Source organism: Pristis pectinata, chromosome 6 (genome assembly GCF_009764475.1).
Source record: "Pristis pectinata isolate sPriPec2 chromosome 6, sPriPec2.1.pri, whole genome shotgun sequence".
NCBI lineage: Eukaryota > Metazoa > Chordata > Chondrichthyes > Rhinopristiformes > Pristidae > Pristis > Pristis pectinata.
This window is the reverse complement of record NC_067410.1, coordinates 58,129,163-58,143,475: the sequence shown is the minus strand read 5'-3', so window position 1 is coordinate 58,143,475 and position 14,313 is coordinate 58,129,163. Positions and strand designations below refer to the sequence as shown.

The 14,313-nt window shown below is 41.5% G+C and overlaps 1 protein-coding gene across 4 annotated transcripts in view; it reads right to left on the bottom strand.

Moving 5' to 3' along the window:
* Positions 1-14,313, bottom strand: part of hdlbpa (high density lipoprotein binding protein a) — a 54,154-nt gene that overhangs the window by 6,461 nt on the left and 33,380 nt on the right. For 3 of the 4 annotated variants that reach the window (XM_052017286.1, XM_052017287.1, XM_052017285.1), the window contains 9 exons: positions 12,688-12,819; positions 11,617-11,835; positions 9,839-10,060; positions 8,860-9,078; positions 6,356-6,494; positions 4,355-4,494; positions 3,472-3,576; positions 1,409-1,543; positions 546-689 (listed from right to left, as the gene is read on the bottom strand). In XM_052017286.1, the coding sequence (XP_051873246.1) occupies positions 546-689; positions 1,409-1,543; positions 3,472-3,576; positions 4,355-4,494; positions 6,356-6,494; positions 8,860-9,078; positions 9,839-10,060; positions 11,617-11,835; positions 12,688-12,819 (1,455 nt within the window). The remainder of the gene's footprint in view (positions 1-545; positions 690-1,408; positions 1,544-3,471; positions 3,577-4,354; positions 4,495-6,355; positions 6,495-8,859; positions 9,079-9,838; positions 10,061-11,616; positions 11,836-12,687; positions 12,820-14,313) is intronic. The other variant, XM_052017288.1, reaches the window with a different exon arrangement.

Sequence of the window (14,313 nt, the reverse complement as noted above, 5' to 3'; positions counted from 1 at the left end):
TGGTGTACACTTCAATTCCTTCCTTCATTTACTGACCCAGCCTTTTCAAAAGGACAGTTGACCTCCAGCCACACACAAACACATGGAATGCACCAGTTAGGCAACTTGACCTAAAATCTCAATTCAAGACCATGTTTTGAACTGGTTTGAAACTACTAGTCCAGACATGATCACCCATTGTACAGAGCAGGAAGGTCCTCTGACAGACACCTCCTCAGAAACATTCAATTGAATTAATTCAAGATGGCCTTGCAATTAAAATAACCAGCTCTCAACACTGGTACTTCTTGGAGTGGGATGAAGGAATTCATCCATCGTCCTAGTGGCAATACCCTCCCCAAGGTGGAAGACCATACGATACAGGAGCAGAATTAGACCATTTGGCCCATTGAGTCTGCTCCACCATTCAATCACAGCCAACCTGATTCTCCCATCTTCTTCCTATAACCCTTAACCCCCCTACCAATCAAGAACTTATCAGTCTCTTCCTTAAATACAGCCAATGACTTGGAAACACTGATAGGATGAGAAGGACGGCCCCATACCTGATTTTCATCATTCTTGTCGGGGAACTGCACATTCACGTCATGATCGATGCGAATCTGGGTGATAACTGCACCCTTCCTTCCGATAATCTTTGGGTGATAGCGTGGATCCACAGAGATTGTCAACTTGAAACTCCTCAGGGCCTTTTTTGGTGGAGGGAGGTGTAAAAGGAAAAAAAAACAGGCAAATTCAAGCTCAGCTAGACAACCCTAGGTAGTGACATTGGATGCTCACAGAATTATTCCCATTGGCATTTAAAAAGCAGTCAAATGTTTGAGAAAGTGCACACACTGCTGATGAGAGGTAGCAATCTTCCTCCATTCACTAGGAGGAAGCCTCACTATTCAATGGTACCCAGTCTTTAATTTGACAAAACATCCAAGTGCTTTCATTTAAGATCATCTAAGATTTAAGATTTAACTACACAACACATGAAGTCACAACAATTAAAAGGGGCACCTCAACCTTCAATGCATTGAAATCAGTTCTTACAGAATTACTTCAACCCTAGTATCAAAAGAAACTGAAATTTTAATATACTCAGTTGGAACAGGAGCTAATTCACAACTTCAAAATTCTCAGCTTGTCCCCAAAACACTGGTGATGTGTGTTCTACACACCCACTGCTATTGCAGCAAAATCCCAGAGTAACTGACATCCTATTTTAAGGTTAGCTCCCCTCATTCTGGACAGTTCACCCCACCATACAAAACTATAACAAGCCATGCCAGGTATCTAGATTAATGAAAGGTACTGGTCTAGTCTGGGCAAGGGCAACTTGAAGTGATCTAGGCACACAAGAATGATCTGGAGTTCAGACATCCTGAAGATGATCAATTGCCTAGCATCCAAATCTGCTTACCCGGTCCTCCTGCTCCATCTGTAGTTCCTTCACCCGCTCATTCAGCCCCTCACGAGCTCGGTCCAAGTGAGAAGCCAGTCCAGTGATTTTAATAATATCAGACTGGTCCTCAGGAGGAGGAACAGCAATGTTCACCTGAGTTCAAAAGAAAATAAACAGTTAACAAGTTTAATAATAAGTCTGTTCACAAAATTAAAAATAGAGTTTCCATTGTACTAGATGGAATGGGATCTCTATCAGTGTTCATCCCAAACAATGATTGATTCTCCCCAAGATCCAAGTATTAACTTGAGATAACAGTAGCCATTAATATCAAGGACCTAATCTTCATGAACTATTTCAAAACTTGTTAATAACAAGTTAAATATGTAGTTAAAGTTAATTGGCCACTAAATTGCCCTTTGTATGGTAGAATCTAGGGAAGTTGGTGAGAATATGGAAGGAACATAAATGTAGATTAGTGTAGATGGTCAGTACAAACTAAGTGGGCTGAAGGGTCTGTTTCCGTGTTGTAGATCTCTATGATTCAAATGCAAGCTAATGCAGAAAGGCATAAATTCATGGAATATGCTTCAATGAAAGGACTGTTGTTGAAACCTGGTTTCACAGGTACAGTTCGATGCTGAAGTGTAATTACCAAATAAAAATCAAATTCATTTAATCAACATTGGGAGGTATGCACCCCAGGTTAGTTATGTTGAGCAGGTTCCAGCAACATTCAACTCTCCTGCATCTGAGATTTCCTCCAGGAAAACTTAGTGGAGGAGCATTTAAATACGTAAAATTTAATTACTTATTTAAATGCTAAATGTCTATTTAGGTTCAGCTTTCCTAGTACTGATCAGTGCATATTTTCCAATTGATTACTGCAAAGTCTGCAATTACTGTATTGATATAGACAATTCACCAATGATGGTGCCTGTTGCAGGTTTCTTGCCTCTTCTCCAAAATAAAAGTGCAGGTTGAAAAGGGATTGCATGTAACTCCAAGACACAGGAACACGTGGAAATGTGCACAAGGCATCAATACAATCAAATAAATGCATTTGCTCATCCCATAACTAAACTACCTGGGATAAGAAAACCAACTAATTATAGAAAATCCAGAAAATCCTTTACTTCCAGGAACTTATCACTAGATCACAGCCCAGAACAACAACTCTAAAAACCACAAGAACCATCTTTGTTCCAGTGCTCAAGACGGATTCTTTATCCATCCCAACCCATTTCCATCTTGCTCTGCTGGGTAAAAGGTACTGCAAAAAGAAGTTTTCTTCCTGCTGTCCAACCCAACTCCTTTTTTTTTGTCCGTGTGCAATTCAGAAAAACCCAGTTTATAAAAAAGTGAAAAATACAACTTCTTCTTCATCTAGCCTCCAAACTTTACTAGAGTAAATAATCCTGGCACAAAGTCCATCGTCATCATCAGGGGACTCAAACCCAAGGAACTAAACAGCATCCCCACACTTCAGCTTCACTTCCAGGGAGGCAGATACTAGAGCAGGCTCCAGTCCTTCAACCTGGCGACAAGTGCCAAACTGAGCAATCCAGAACTTGTGCTGTTCCACATCCCTTTAGCGGGAGTAGAGGCTATAATGACAGGTACCACAGTGATGAAAAGAGCTAGTTTCCACCCCCCTCCCCCCCGACCACATAAATTGGGGTCCAGTTTAAATCATGACAATTCCCTAACTGCATTAAATCTAAAAAACAAATATACTCAATTCCATCTTCAGAATGGAGAAGCAACAATAAAGGGGCAAGCTTCCTGTTGTATGTCTCTCAGCAGTGAGATGACAAAGGGGACTGGGAGAACTTGGCTTTGAAGAGTGACTAGAGAAAAATGGGATGCTTTGAACTACCACAGGACCTGCCAGGTGGATATATTAACAAACAGTATGGAAAAAAAAGTTATTTCAAGTGGCTGGTAGAGCAATAATGAGGGAGCACAAACAATACTAATTCTAGGATGGGGCAGCTTTATTGGTAGTTACTTACAGACTGACAAAGTTTCATGTCCAGTTTCAGTCAGCTATGATGCACATTAGTACAGCAAGTTCTTACCTCATACTCTTCCATCATCTTGCGTATACCACTTCCCTTCTGACCAATGATGTAACGATGCAGGTCATAGGGCACTTCTACTTCTATAGTGACAGGAACCAGTGCCTAAAAGAATACAAGAAAGTGAAAGGAGGACTTCAGCCCAAAGTCTACAGCTAGAATTTACTATTGGTGACAACAGAAAATGCTGGCATCTACAGCCAGACTGCAAAAAGATGCAACATCTGGTCCTACAAGTGGACCACTTCTGGTTTCAAGCTGAAACAAATTTGGATCAGAAAGGGACTGGGCAGCACAGTTGCATTGACTCTACAGCTCCAGCAACCCAGGTTTGATCCTGACCTCAGGTGCCATCTGTGTGGCACTTGCAAGTTTTCCTTGTGACTGATTTCCTCCAAGTGCTCCAGTTTCCTCCCACATCCCAAAGGCCTGCAGGTTGGTAGGTTAATTGGCCATTATACTGATCATATTGTGTAGGTGAGTGGTAGAATCTGGGGAGGGTAGTTCATGAGAATATAGGGAGAATAAAAAAGGATTAGTGTAAATGGGTGGTTGATTGTCAGCACAGATGGGCTAAAGGGCCCATTTCTGTTCTGTATGAATATAGCTCATTCATTCCAAGAACTCCTTGTTGATAGGAATATGGGGAGAATAAAATTGAGATTAGTGGAAATGGGTGCTTTGGTGGTCAGCACAAACTCAGTTGAGCCAAACATCTGTTTCAGTGCTTGTGAAATTCATGCATCATCATGGAAATGGGCCCTTCAACCACCATTCACGATCTCTTCTCCACCCCAGCACACCCAAAGCTGCTGTATTCTCTTTTGGTTTTAATGCTATTATTGTAGCTCATATCAAAAATTCACTTTCCTTCCCAACTTACCAACAAAGCATCTCTGGCTGCCTCACACCGTTCCTTCCGCCCAGAAATGATAATGATGTCATTTTTCCGGGGCACAGAGGGATCGACCTCCTTAACTTCACCATTGGTCTCTCCATTCTCATGGACTTGTTGCTCAGCTACTGGGGTGGAAATTAGAATGTATGTCAAAATATAATATTTGTAATATCTTCCTAAGGCAGTTCACAATATGATCAGAGAACAAAAACTTTTTAAACTGAGCCATTTGGACAGGTGACCAAAGCTTGATTAGAAGTTTTGGATTTAAGTGACAACTTAGAGAGAATTCCATAATTTAGAGCCTGGATGCCAGAGTGGCACCAAAGGGAGAGGAGGAAGCACAAGAGGTGACATCTGGGTTGAAGTTACAGGAAGAGGGTAAGGTTACAATGAAAACTTTAAAAATGAAAGCACCAGGAGTCAAGAGAACCAAGTGAACATGTTGACAATGGGCGAAGATGACATGAAGGAACAAGCAGGAGCTTTACTTGAATAGTTTTCAGGGTGTGGTAGGAGGCGAAGGGGGAGGAAATGCAAGGTTGGTGGTAAAAAGTGAACAGAATGCTGTTTAAACAATAGAAAAACTAAATGGCGAAGTTATAAAGAGTCCTACCCATCTCCCCCAGACAGAACCGCTCCTAAGAATGGCCACTTCACTGCAAGCAGAACCTTATTGGATCATGTCACCCTATCTCGCTTGAGATTAAGAAATCCAGATCCAAGACAAGCAGCTCAATACTGCTAAGGGTTCTCCAAAATAGTGTCTTAATTATGGCCAACTAGCCCTCAACATATCCACGTTTGCCTAATACCCAACTTCTGTAAAATTAGCTTGCCTGGTTTTTAAACTCCGGTCTGAGACAATACATTTACTGTTAACTAGAACTCAATGGAATCTTCCATGGCATACAAACCTGCAGAAGTTTTTAAGCTATTTCCAATGCATGGGCTAATTTTAACACTAATATTTTCACCCTGTGCCATAAGCCATACGATGAGCAGACAATAATGATGTCAAAGCTGGAAATTCCAAGAGGACATCAATGAGCAGGTTGTGTCAAAACCAATTTACTCATTATGGGGACATGTACTTGTGAAAGTATTAGTCTTCATGGATTTTATTAAAGAATGTTTAATCCTGGCACTAACAGCTCCACTGTACAAATGCAAGACAAACTGGCCAAAGAGAGAAAGAAATACAGGCTGTCCCCAGGTAACAAACTAGTTGTTTTTATAGACCTCCCCAAGTTGATTTGTCCACGTTGTAAAATACATACATAATGATTAAACAAAAATCACTCAATGTAGTAATGATACTGCCACAGTATTGTAATGAATGGTAAAAGCATAGACTGAAAAGCGAACAGTTACCAAAAGTGGAGAGAGGAAACTAGTTCTGCTGTTCGTAGGAACAAACATATGTGGGTACATCAGACTCTCGCATTTAATAATATTTTGGGAGCTCATATGTAGGGGTGTTCATAAATCAGGCATTCATAAGCTGGGGAAGGCCTATAGGATGTTTTGACAAAAAAGACTTGACACCAGTATTAACCTGTTGGACTGAATGAAACATTTCTACACATCCTAGATGCAAGTGAATGGTAAATCCCAATTACAGCAATTGGGATTAATCTGCAATCCAACTATTCAGCAATTCCAATGACTTTCCATCTGGCTCACCAGGTGATATTCCCCACACTCCCTTTAAATTCACCAAGGCCCTATTTCCCTATGGTTCCTTTAAACTGACTGGATACACTTTTTAAGATGCTATACAGTATTATAAACTTTCCAGTGAACCCAAAGTATGTTAGTAATACTAATTGAAAGAACATTCAATAGTCAGGAAAAATCTGCCAATCTGGCATCAAAGTCCCAGGTATGCCAGATTCAATTTTATGGCACTTTTCTTGCCAAGGTTAAATGTGGCTCTGGATTATTATTAATCACAACATTGATGTAGGTTTGCAGTAGCTGTACCTTGGGTCTCCTCACGTTCAGGGAATTTAATCTGCACATTGTGATCCTTGGTAATCTGCTGCACCTTCAAGCCTTTGGCACCCATCACTATCCGGTGGAACTTCTGCGGAATTACGCACTCGATGGTTACCTGAGCTTCCTGTATTAATAAAATACAAGTTACCGGGAGTGAAATACACTCTATACTTGCAAGATGAGGATTCGGTGATTTACAGCAAAGTGGGTTAAAGGGGAGGTCTTGGAGGCTGGCAAACCTCTGGAATAGCTGCCCCCAAGGGTGGTGGAGGCCAGATCATTAGATTTAAAAAGGTGGAGATAGATAATATTTGAAAGATTGAGGAACTGGCATAGAGGAGTTGAGACCAGCAGATCTGCCATGACCATACCAGTTGGAAGGATACGCTTCAGAATCCAAGTGGCCTACTCTTGCTCCTATTTTCTTGTGCTTATGTGGCAAGGCAAAGATGGGAAGCAAAAAGAGGGTTTGAGAAGAAATTGATGTCATAGAAGCACAAAAACAGGCATCAAGCCATAATTAGCCACCTTCTTTACTAAGAGTGGGTATCATATAAAACAAGTCATCGTGTTTGCATGAATGAGTCATGAAGGCAGAGGTGGTGGTGCCTGGTTTGAGGATCCCTGCCAGAGCACCGGTAAAAGGAAACCACCAAGGTTTCATTGCACACACATCCCCAATGTCAGATTCCTAGTCAGCGACACTCATTAGAAAATAGCAAGCATTGAAAGCTGCTTCATTTGTCTGTTGTCTACTTGCAGGCTTCATTCTTGATCACTGCAAAACATGCCAAACAGCCAGATCAGCAGTAGATATCTGTCACAGCTTCAAAATTAAGTGCCCAGTAAACTAATGCCGTTTTTTCAATTTTCATTCTTGGAAAGCCAGGACTTTTGGGCTGTATTGAGCAAAATCTGACAGCCAGCCAGTTAGTCTGCAGTCTCCAGATAAAGGATGACTTAATGGCTCTAACAACACATTTGCAACAAGACTGTGGCTCAGTTACTTTTTGTGCATCAAGTTACTGCAAAGGAAGGTCCTTTACTGTTCAATTCCAAGACAATCTTTTACAAAAAAAATCTACAGCTTGGACTGAATATTTGTTCACCCAGACACTTCATGTTCAGTCTACCAGTCTCATGTTCTCTGCTCAACCCTCATCTCACCAATACCAAATGAGTATATTGTGGTTCAGAGAGGTACAGTTACTGAAGTGTCTAATGCACAGGATCCAATCAGAATATTCTTTTGTGCAAAACCCCAATGACAAAATGTACACTGGCGAGGCAGGGTAGGACAAGACTGAAGGGAGCAGCAAGAGCATTCACTTGGAGGAGACAGTGAAGAGCAAACATTTATGGAATCCAAACACAGCACAGGTTAATGTGCTCAGGACAAAACACAGGTAGCCAATGGGTTGAAGCTTGCTCAATTCAGCCCACTACTCAAGCTTTGCTCTCTACACATCTTTAATAAACTTACAGGGAAGCATGGGCCCAATAATACTCAACCTTCTGACCCTGGGACTGGGCACCAAGATGCTGGGAAGCTTCACTACCAACTAGATGTCAGCTAGGGTACTGCTGAGGCAAGTCACCCAAAATTCACCAACAAAACAAGTGAGTATGGTCAAGATTGAGGCTTTAAGACTTTTTAACCAATTGTATTAACAGTTCAAGTAGTTAAACATTTTCATCGAAACACTAAATGGTTTTTAATCCTTTGTCAAGTCTCCAGACCAACTACATCTCCAGTCAGTGAATCCCCATTCAAATGAATGATGACCTGGATCCCATTCCTGGTCTGGTTGCAGGGTTGCAGAAACAATTCCACAATGTAATGCCAAGGAGTCCTAGCATATCAGAGCTCCTCTGTTGAATTCACCTTGCACTGACCCACCATAGACCCAGGACAAGTTCAGTACACATTCCTGCGAGCAACTGAATGCAAATGAACCACCAACCATGTTGACTCAGCCCAATGCATTATACTTTCACTCAAGGTGGAACTGGTACAATGAAATTCTGTCATACCACAATTCTTGCAGCCTTTACCTACCAGCCTCAACCCAGTCCAAGCAACAGACCATCAAGTTGCCATACAAAGAAGTCACATCAAGCTGCTAGATTCAGGCTAAACACGCAACCTGTAACCACACCTGTAGAGCAGGTATCACTCCATTCATTCCTCTTAGGATGGACCCAATCTACTTTTATCTTAATTCTATGCTCGAGTACAACAACTTTATTGGATAAAGCTCGATAATGAGAAGAACAACAATTTGGATGGATTTATATTCCAGCTTGGTTCCTTCTACAATTAGTTCAGTATTTTAGAAGTGGGATAAGGATACTTCCCCAAATGGACACCGGCTACAACGTCGTGGAATTGGCCATATAACAACTCAAATCAAACCCAATACAGTCTTAATACAAATTTACAGCCAGGGCAAGAATTCAAGATACAATAATGCTGAACTCTCCAGTACCAGATCTTCAATGATCTCCTGCATGCGTTTCTTGGCAGCCTCCACACAATCCTTGGCACCCTTCAGTGTCACTTTGTCACTCTGTGTTCCAGTACGAGGGAAGCTGACCATCACGCCACCATATTCATCTGCAATATCCCGTAAAACCTGCCCACGGCGTATCACGAAGTACCGGTGATGCTTGGGGTCAACGGTCATTGCATCTTCTACAACTTCATCCTGCAAAAGGAAGCAAACAAATGTTAGTGAGGAGTCTTCTCCCCTCATAGCCAACACACAGACCAAACCTTACTGCAATCTGTGACAAGCTGGAAGTGAAGACTGAGAAGCAGTAAAATGCATTAAAAACATTACAACTACAAGTTAAAAACATTGACAAATATGTCTTGGGCAAACCAAGTTGTTTACATTTGGATTCACTTCATCACTCCAAACTGGAGACAAGTTCAACATCTTGCATTCATTCAGTATTTGAACTCGTGGCTTGTCTGTATTGCCACCCAATGGATAGTATTGCTACTTAAATGTTCAGCTTTGTTAAAGCACTATAGCTCCCTTCACAACATGCTTCTCACACAAGGCTTCTCCTCACTCTGAATTTCCCCTTACTCATGACTGTGGGTAGTTTCTGTCTTTCCAATACCCCAGCAGGCTCAATAGTTTAGTGGGTTAAACTCACCACCTTGTAGACCACATATCCACATGCTCAGTAGCCCCAGATGTAATCCCCAGTTGACTTCAGCATCTCTGGGCTAATGCAAGGAATCAGCATCCCACCTTCGAAGATGTGGAGGAAGAATAGACCCTAGCAGAGATTGTCCTAAGCCTGAGTAACCCAGCATCCATAGTCAAGTATCACATTCAGAGAATGATCACTTGGAGCAACTATTGTTTTCATCCTCCAAAGCACCAGCTCACATTGGGGTACATGTCACTGGTCTAACCTCTGCAATTATTTATCCAAGGCAACAAACCTTACCAGGTTTTTAATGAGAATTTCCAGTTCCTTTTGAGCCTCTTTGACAGCTTCCTCTGTACCAACAATAGTGATTAGCTCTTGTTCTTTGTCATCTGCCATAGGGAAAATGATCCGAGCTCCTGTGTTATCCCGCACCTTACGGATGTTGGCTCCACCTCGTCCAATCAGAAACTTGTGGTACTCTGGCTTGGCACGCAGCTCACAGGTATGGTTCTTGATTTGCTGTGCATAGAGATGTATAATATTTAGAAAATTGTTTTGTGTGCTGAATGGCAAAATAGAGAGCCAACCAGAGACTTGTTTAACCAGGAGCAGGAAGAGATCGCTTCAATAGGTGGAATAAATTAATGAGTGCAGCTTTGCATTGAGCAGTTTGTTCTCACTTATCTACTCATACCATTCCCTTCAGGAATCCCCAAAAATGTAATCAGGGTCCCCCACTCATTGTGTACATCCCAACCTCCTTAGTTTTCCCAAATTACATTTTATATTTTTTCAGGATTAAACAGTCATTGTTCTGCCCATTTCACCAATTATCAATATTGTTCTGTAGCCAAAGACTACCCACCTCCCTATCAACACCGCCAATTTCATCTACAAGCTTACTAATCACACCACCTACATTCACATCCCAATGTTGCTACCTCTCCCATACTTTGTTGGTACATCTCTTTCAAGTTCAAATTGTTCAGCCTTTTATGCACTGTGTCCTCCCTACAATTTGAGTGTTGAGATAAAGCATCAATTTCACTCTTCTCCAGAAGATCACTTTCACATCACCTCCAGTCTTCTTGGAATTTATTGGTTATAATAGCCAAGTGTTAGTACTGTGTATTACAATTATCTTTGCTACTTGAGCCTTGTGTTCTGCTCCACCCTTCATCTTAAGAAATTATTGGAGGCAGCTAGACAAGTCAGGCAAGTAATACTTCATAAAAATATTCTATTCCATCTTTATCTTTGATCATTCAAAAGCAGATTAAAAATAAAATCACGAGATGAAATTCAATTGTCAGGCATTCCACAGAACAAGGGAAAGTTGTAGCGACTACTCAAATTACATCACATGGGCAAGATGCAGTTAGGCAACTCTAGTGTTTAACATCAATGCAATTTATCAGTTGCAACTTGGACACTTAAATGATATTTCAAATAGTATTTCGCACAAAGTCAACTATGTTTCAGATGATTACATTGTGTAGTGTTATTAGGACCATTTGTTGCTCCACTTTCATTCAGGCCAAATTCAATGACTTATTCAACGTATTTCATAGCCTCAAGACATCCCAAACCCCTTACAAGTTTTCTTGAAGTACAAACATGTTGCTAATTTAGGAAATGAGGCAGCCCATTTCCACACAGCAAGATCCAATAAATGGTAATGAAAGAAATTATAAAATCTATTTTAAGATGTTGGTTGCAAATTGAAAATTGTCCAATGCAGCAAGGAACAGCATTGAAAAAGAATTTAGCATATAATGAGGATAGGATTAAGCTTAACATCTCACCCAAAAGTTAACAGGCTCAAGAGTGCACAACCTGCACTGTCAACCAAGTTTGAGCTCACATGATTTCTAGAATGGTGTCTGGCACATAACCTTCTGTCTGAACACGAGGTTAGAGCTGCTGGTCCTTTCAGGATGAAAAGCACAATATTTCAGTCCTTTGTCACTTCACATTTTTCTCCCTTCTAGATACACCAGAGACTGCAAGAACATGCTTGAATAGCTAGGGAGCCACGTAAAGGAGTTTTCCAACTCCAACTGGCATTGAGTTACCTTCTCCTCAGCCAGGTGAAGGAGCTGCTTCTTCGCCTTGTCAACTTCCTCAGTAGATCCTCTGATGGTGACTGTGTCACTGCCTGAGCCTTCAGTGGGAAAGTGGATGTGCACACCTCCACACTCCTCCATGATGGAGCGGACAAAACGGCCCTTTGCACCGATCAGGGAATTGTGGAGTTTAGCTGGAATGCAAACTTCGACTTCGGTGATGTTTGCCTGGAAGGAGAAACTACCCGTTAACAGAACAGGGAAAAAACCTCTTTGGCTGAATTCTTGTGCTCATTAAAAGGACATTAATGTTGCAGAACACATTTCATACACCCAATACTAGCCAGCATTCTAGGCTAAACTCAGTGGTTTAAAGACTTGCCATTCAGTCACCCTGGAATACTTCATTGCTCATCCAACTTAGTGGAGTAACTGACCTTTCAAAGCACATTAACAGCTTCTACAGCTGGTCTAAGGCAGAATTTGGGTGCAGGAAGGCAAGGGAAATATCTGGAGAGCCAATTAGTTCTGTTCTCAGCAACAGAGAACATGTCCAACCTGGTAATTAACAAAGTCTCATGACCATGAGAGTCAATGTGAGAGTTTGCACTTCCTGTGACAGCATGTATCAGTAGATTAGCTATTGCACATCAATAGGGGGATATTTATGAAACTCTAGGGGGATATTTATGGGAATTTGTGGGGAGGGGGGTGAAGAGGGAGGGTGAAAAGTTAAATGGGTGCCTTATGAGCTGAGCACTGAAAGGCCCATTTCCATGCTGTATGACCGTCACCTCCTTCTACAAGATGAAAAAAGCTTCCATATAGCTTTTCCTCCAAGAGGAGGAAAGTAGTACAATATTTCCTAATCCTCCATCTAAACACCATCCCCTTGGAAATCCCAAATAAACCGACAAAATGAATAGTGGACATGAACCTCCTGCTTCAATCAACTAAGTACTTACAGTAAAATTAGACCCTCCGGGACAGCAGAAATCATGAGTCCCTTTTATAGCAAGGGCATTTTAAATCTCCTCTCAAAGAACTTTAATCTGCAGACTAACTGGAAGTGGCACCTACCAGTTCCTTCTGGATGGCCAGGATCCTGGAACGAGCTATTTCACAGTTGGATTTCTTTCCCGTGATAATGATCATCTCAGAGTTGCTGTTCTCCGCTGGCAGATCAATCTTTGTATTGGTTTCTTCACGAATCTGGAAATAATTAAAAAAACGCTCAAAATGCCATGCTCATTTTATTGAGTTGGTGAAATGAAAGTTAGTAGCCGTTGTCATTGACAGGGGTACCACAAATTATGACTAGGCAAAAGCACATCTTCCCCATGCTCTTGATGGACTAAGCACTTTTGTAAAAGGAAACCCAGAAACAAAATTGCAGGCCCACTTATTTGAAACTATTTGTGTGGATTGTTTACTAATGTTAAGATTTTTTCTTTAAATTTACTTGAGGTGGAGAAATCAAAAATTCTTATTTCCAAAAAGACATTGATAGAATATCTATTCCTACACCCAAAAAGAAACATTACTCAACAATAAGCTTGTCACAAATGCAAGAACTCATCTTTTTCAGCAGATGCATTGCACAGCATTGGACGCAACTGAAGATCCTTTTTTGTGGATTATTCAACGTTAGTCACTCAAGTACTTGTTTTTATTTGACTTTAAGGATTGTGTGTATGGGGGGGGGGTGGGGGGAAATAATCTATAGAAGGATATTAAATTAAACTGAAAAGAATTAAATAGCATCTTGCGCCAATGGTCCTTGTATGGGCTACAAAGCCATTGATCATTCCATATACCAAACTACCACAAATCAGCCTCAGGATGGGACACAACTAGCTTCCAATCTGGTGGCTGACAGGGTCAATATTGGACCCACAGATTCTTCCATAGTGCAGGTGCTTGACAGGATGAATGGGTGGGCAGTTGAGGTGGTAGGCTTCTTTTACTGTTTGAATTGGATTTTGTGTTCCCGATATATGGACTAGAAACTTTCAGTGATCATGTGGAATCCCCAGAGTCAGTGGGGCAGTTCCTTACAAACCACCCCACCCCAGACATCAAGGGGCCTTTGAGAACATCCTCAAATCTTTTCCCCTGTCCATCTGGGCAATTCCTACATGACAAAGAACAGTAGTTGGGATTCTGGTGACACTGGACATGCAAACAATGTGATCTGCCACAACCAAGTGGAATCAGGAGAATGTTAATTGGGAAAGAACAGTGTTGATTCACTTATCCTGCCAGGGGATTTTGCTCTGTTTGTAGTTACACTCCAGTTAGTCCAAGTCTTAGAAGAATACAGAGGGCAGAGATCAGTTGCCTAGTAAACCACAAGTTCTGAACCAGATATGTGATGGCTATCTTCAAACACCTTTCTCTTCACACACACAAGCAAAAGGATGTGCTGGCATACAGTGGAAGAACTGCATCAATGTTTGCCTTCACAGATGGATCCCAAAACATGGAAGAGGACAATTGGACAGGTACATGGATTGGAAAAGGTTTAAAGGTTATGGGCCAAATGCTGGCAAATGGAACAAGCTTGGATGGGGCACCTTGGTCAGCATGGACCAGTTGGGCCAAAGGGCCTGTTTCCCTGCTGTTTGACTATGAAGTGGCCCACAATTGCTGCAATCCTTTGTTGAATAGGGTGGGGCAGGTTGGTAGAGGATGTACGTTTTGCCG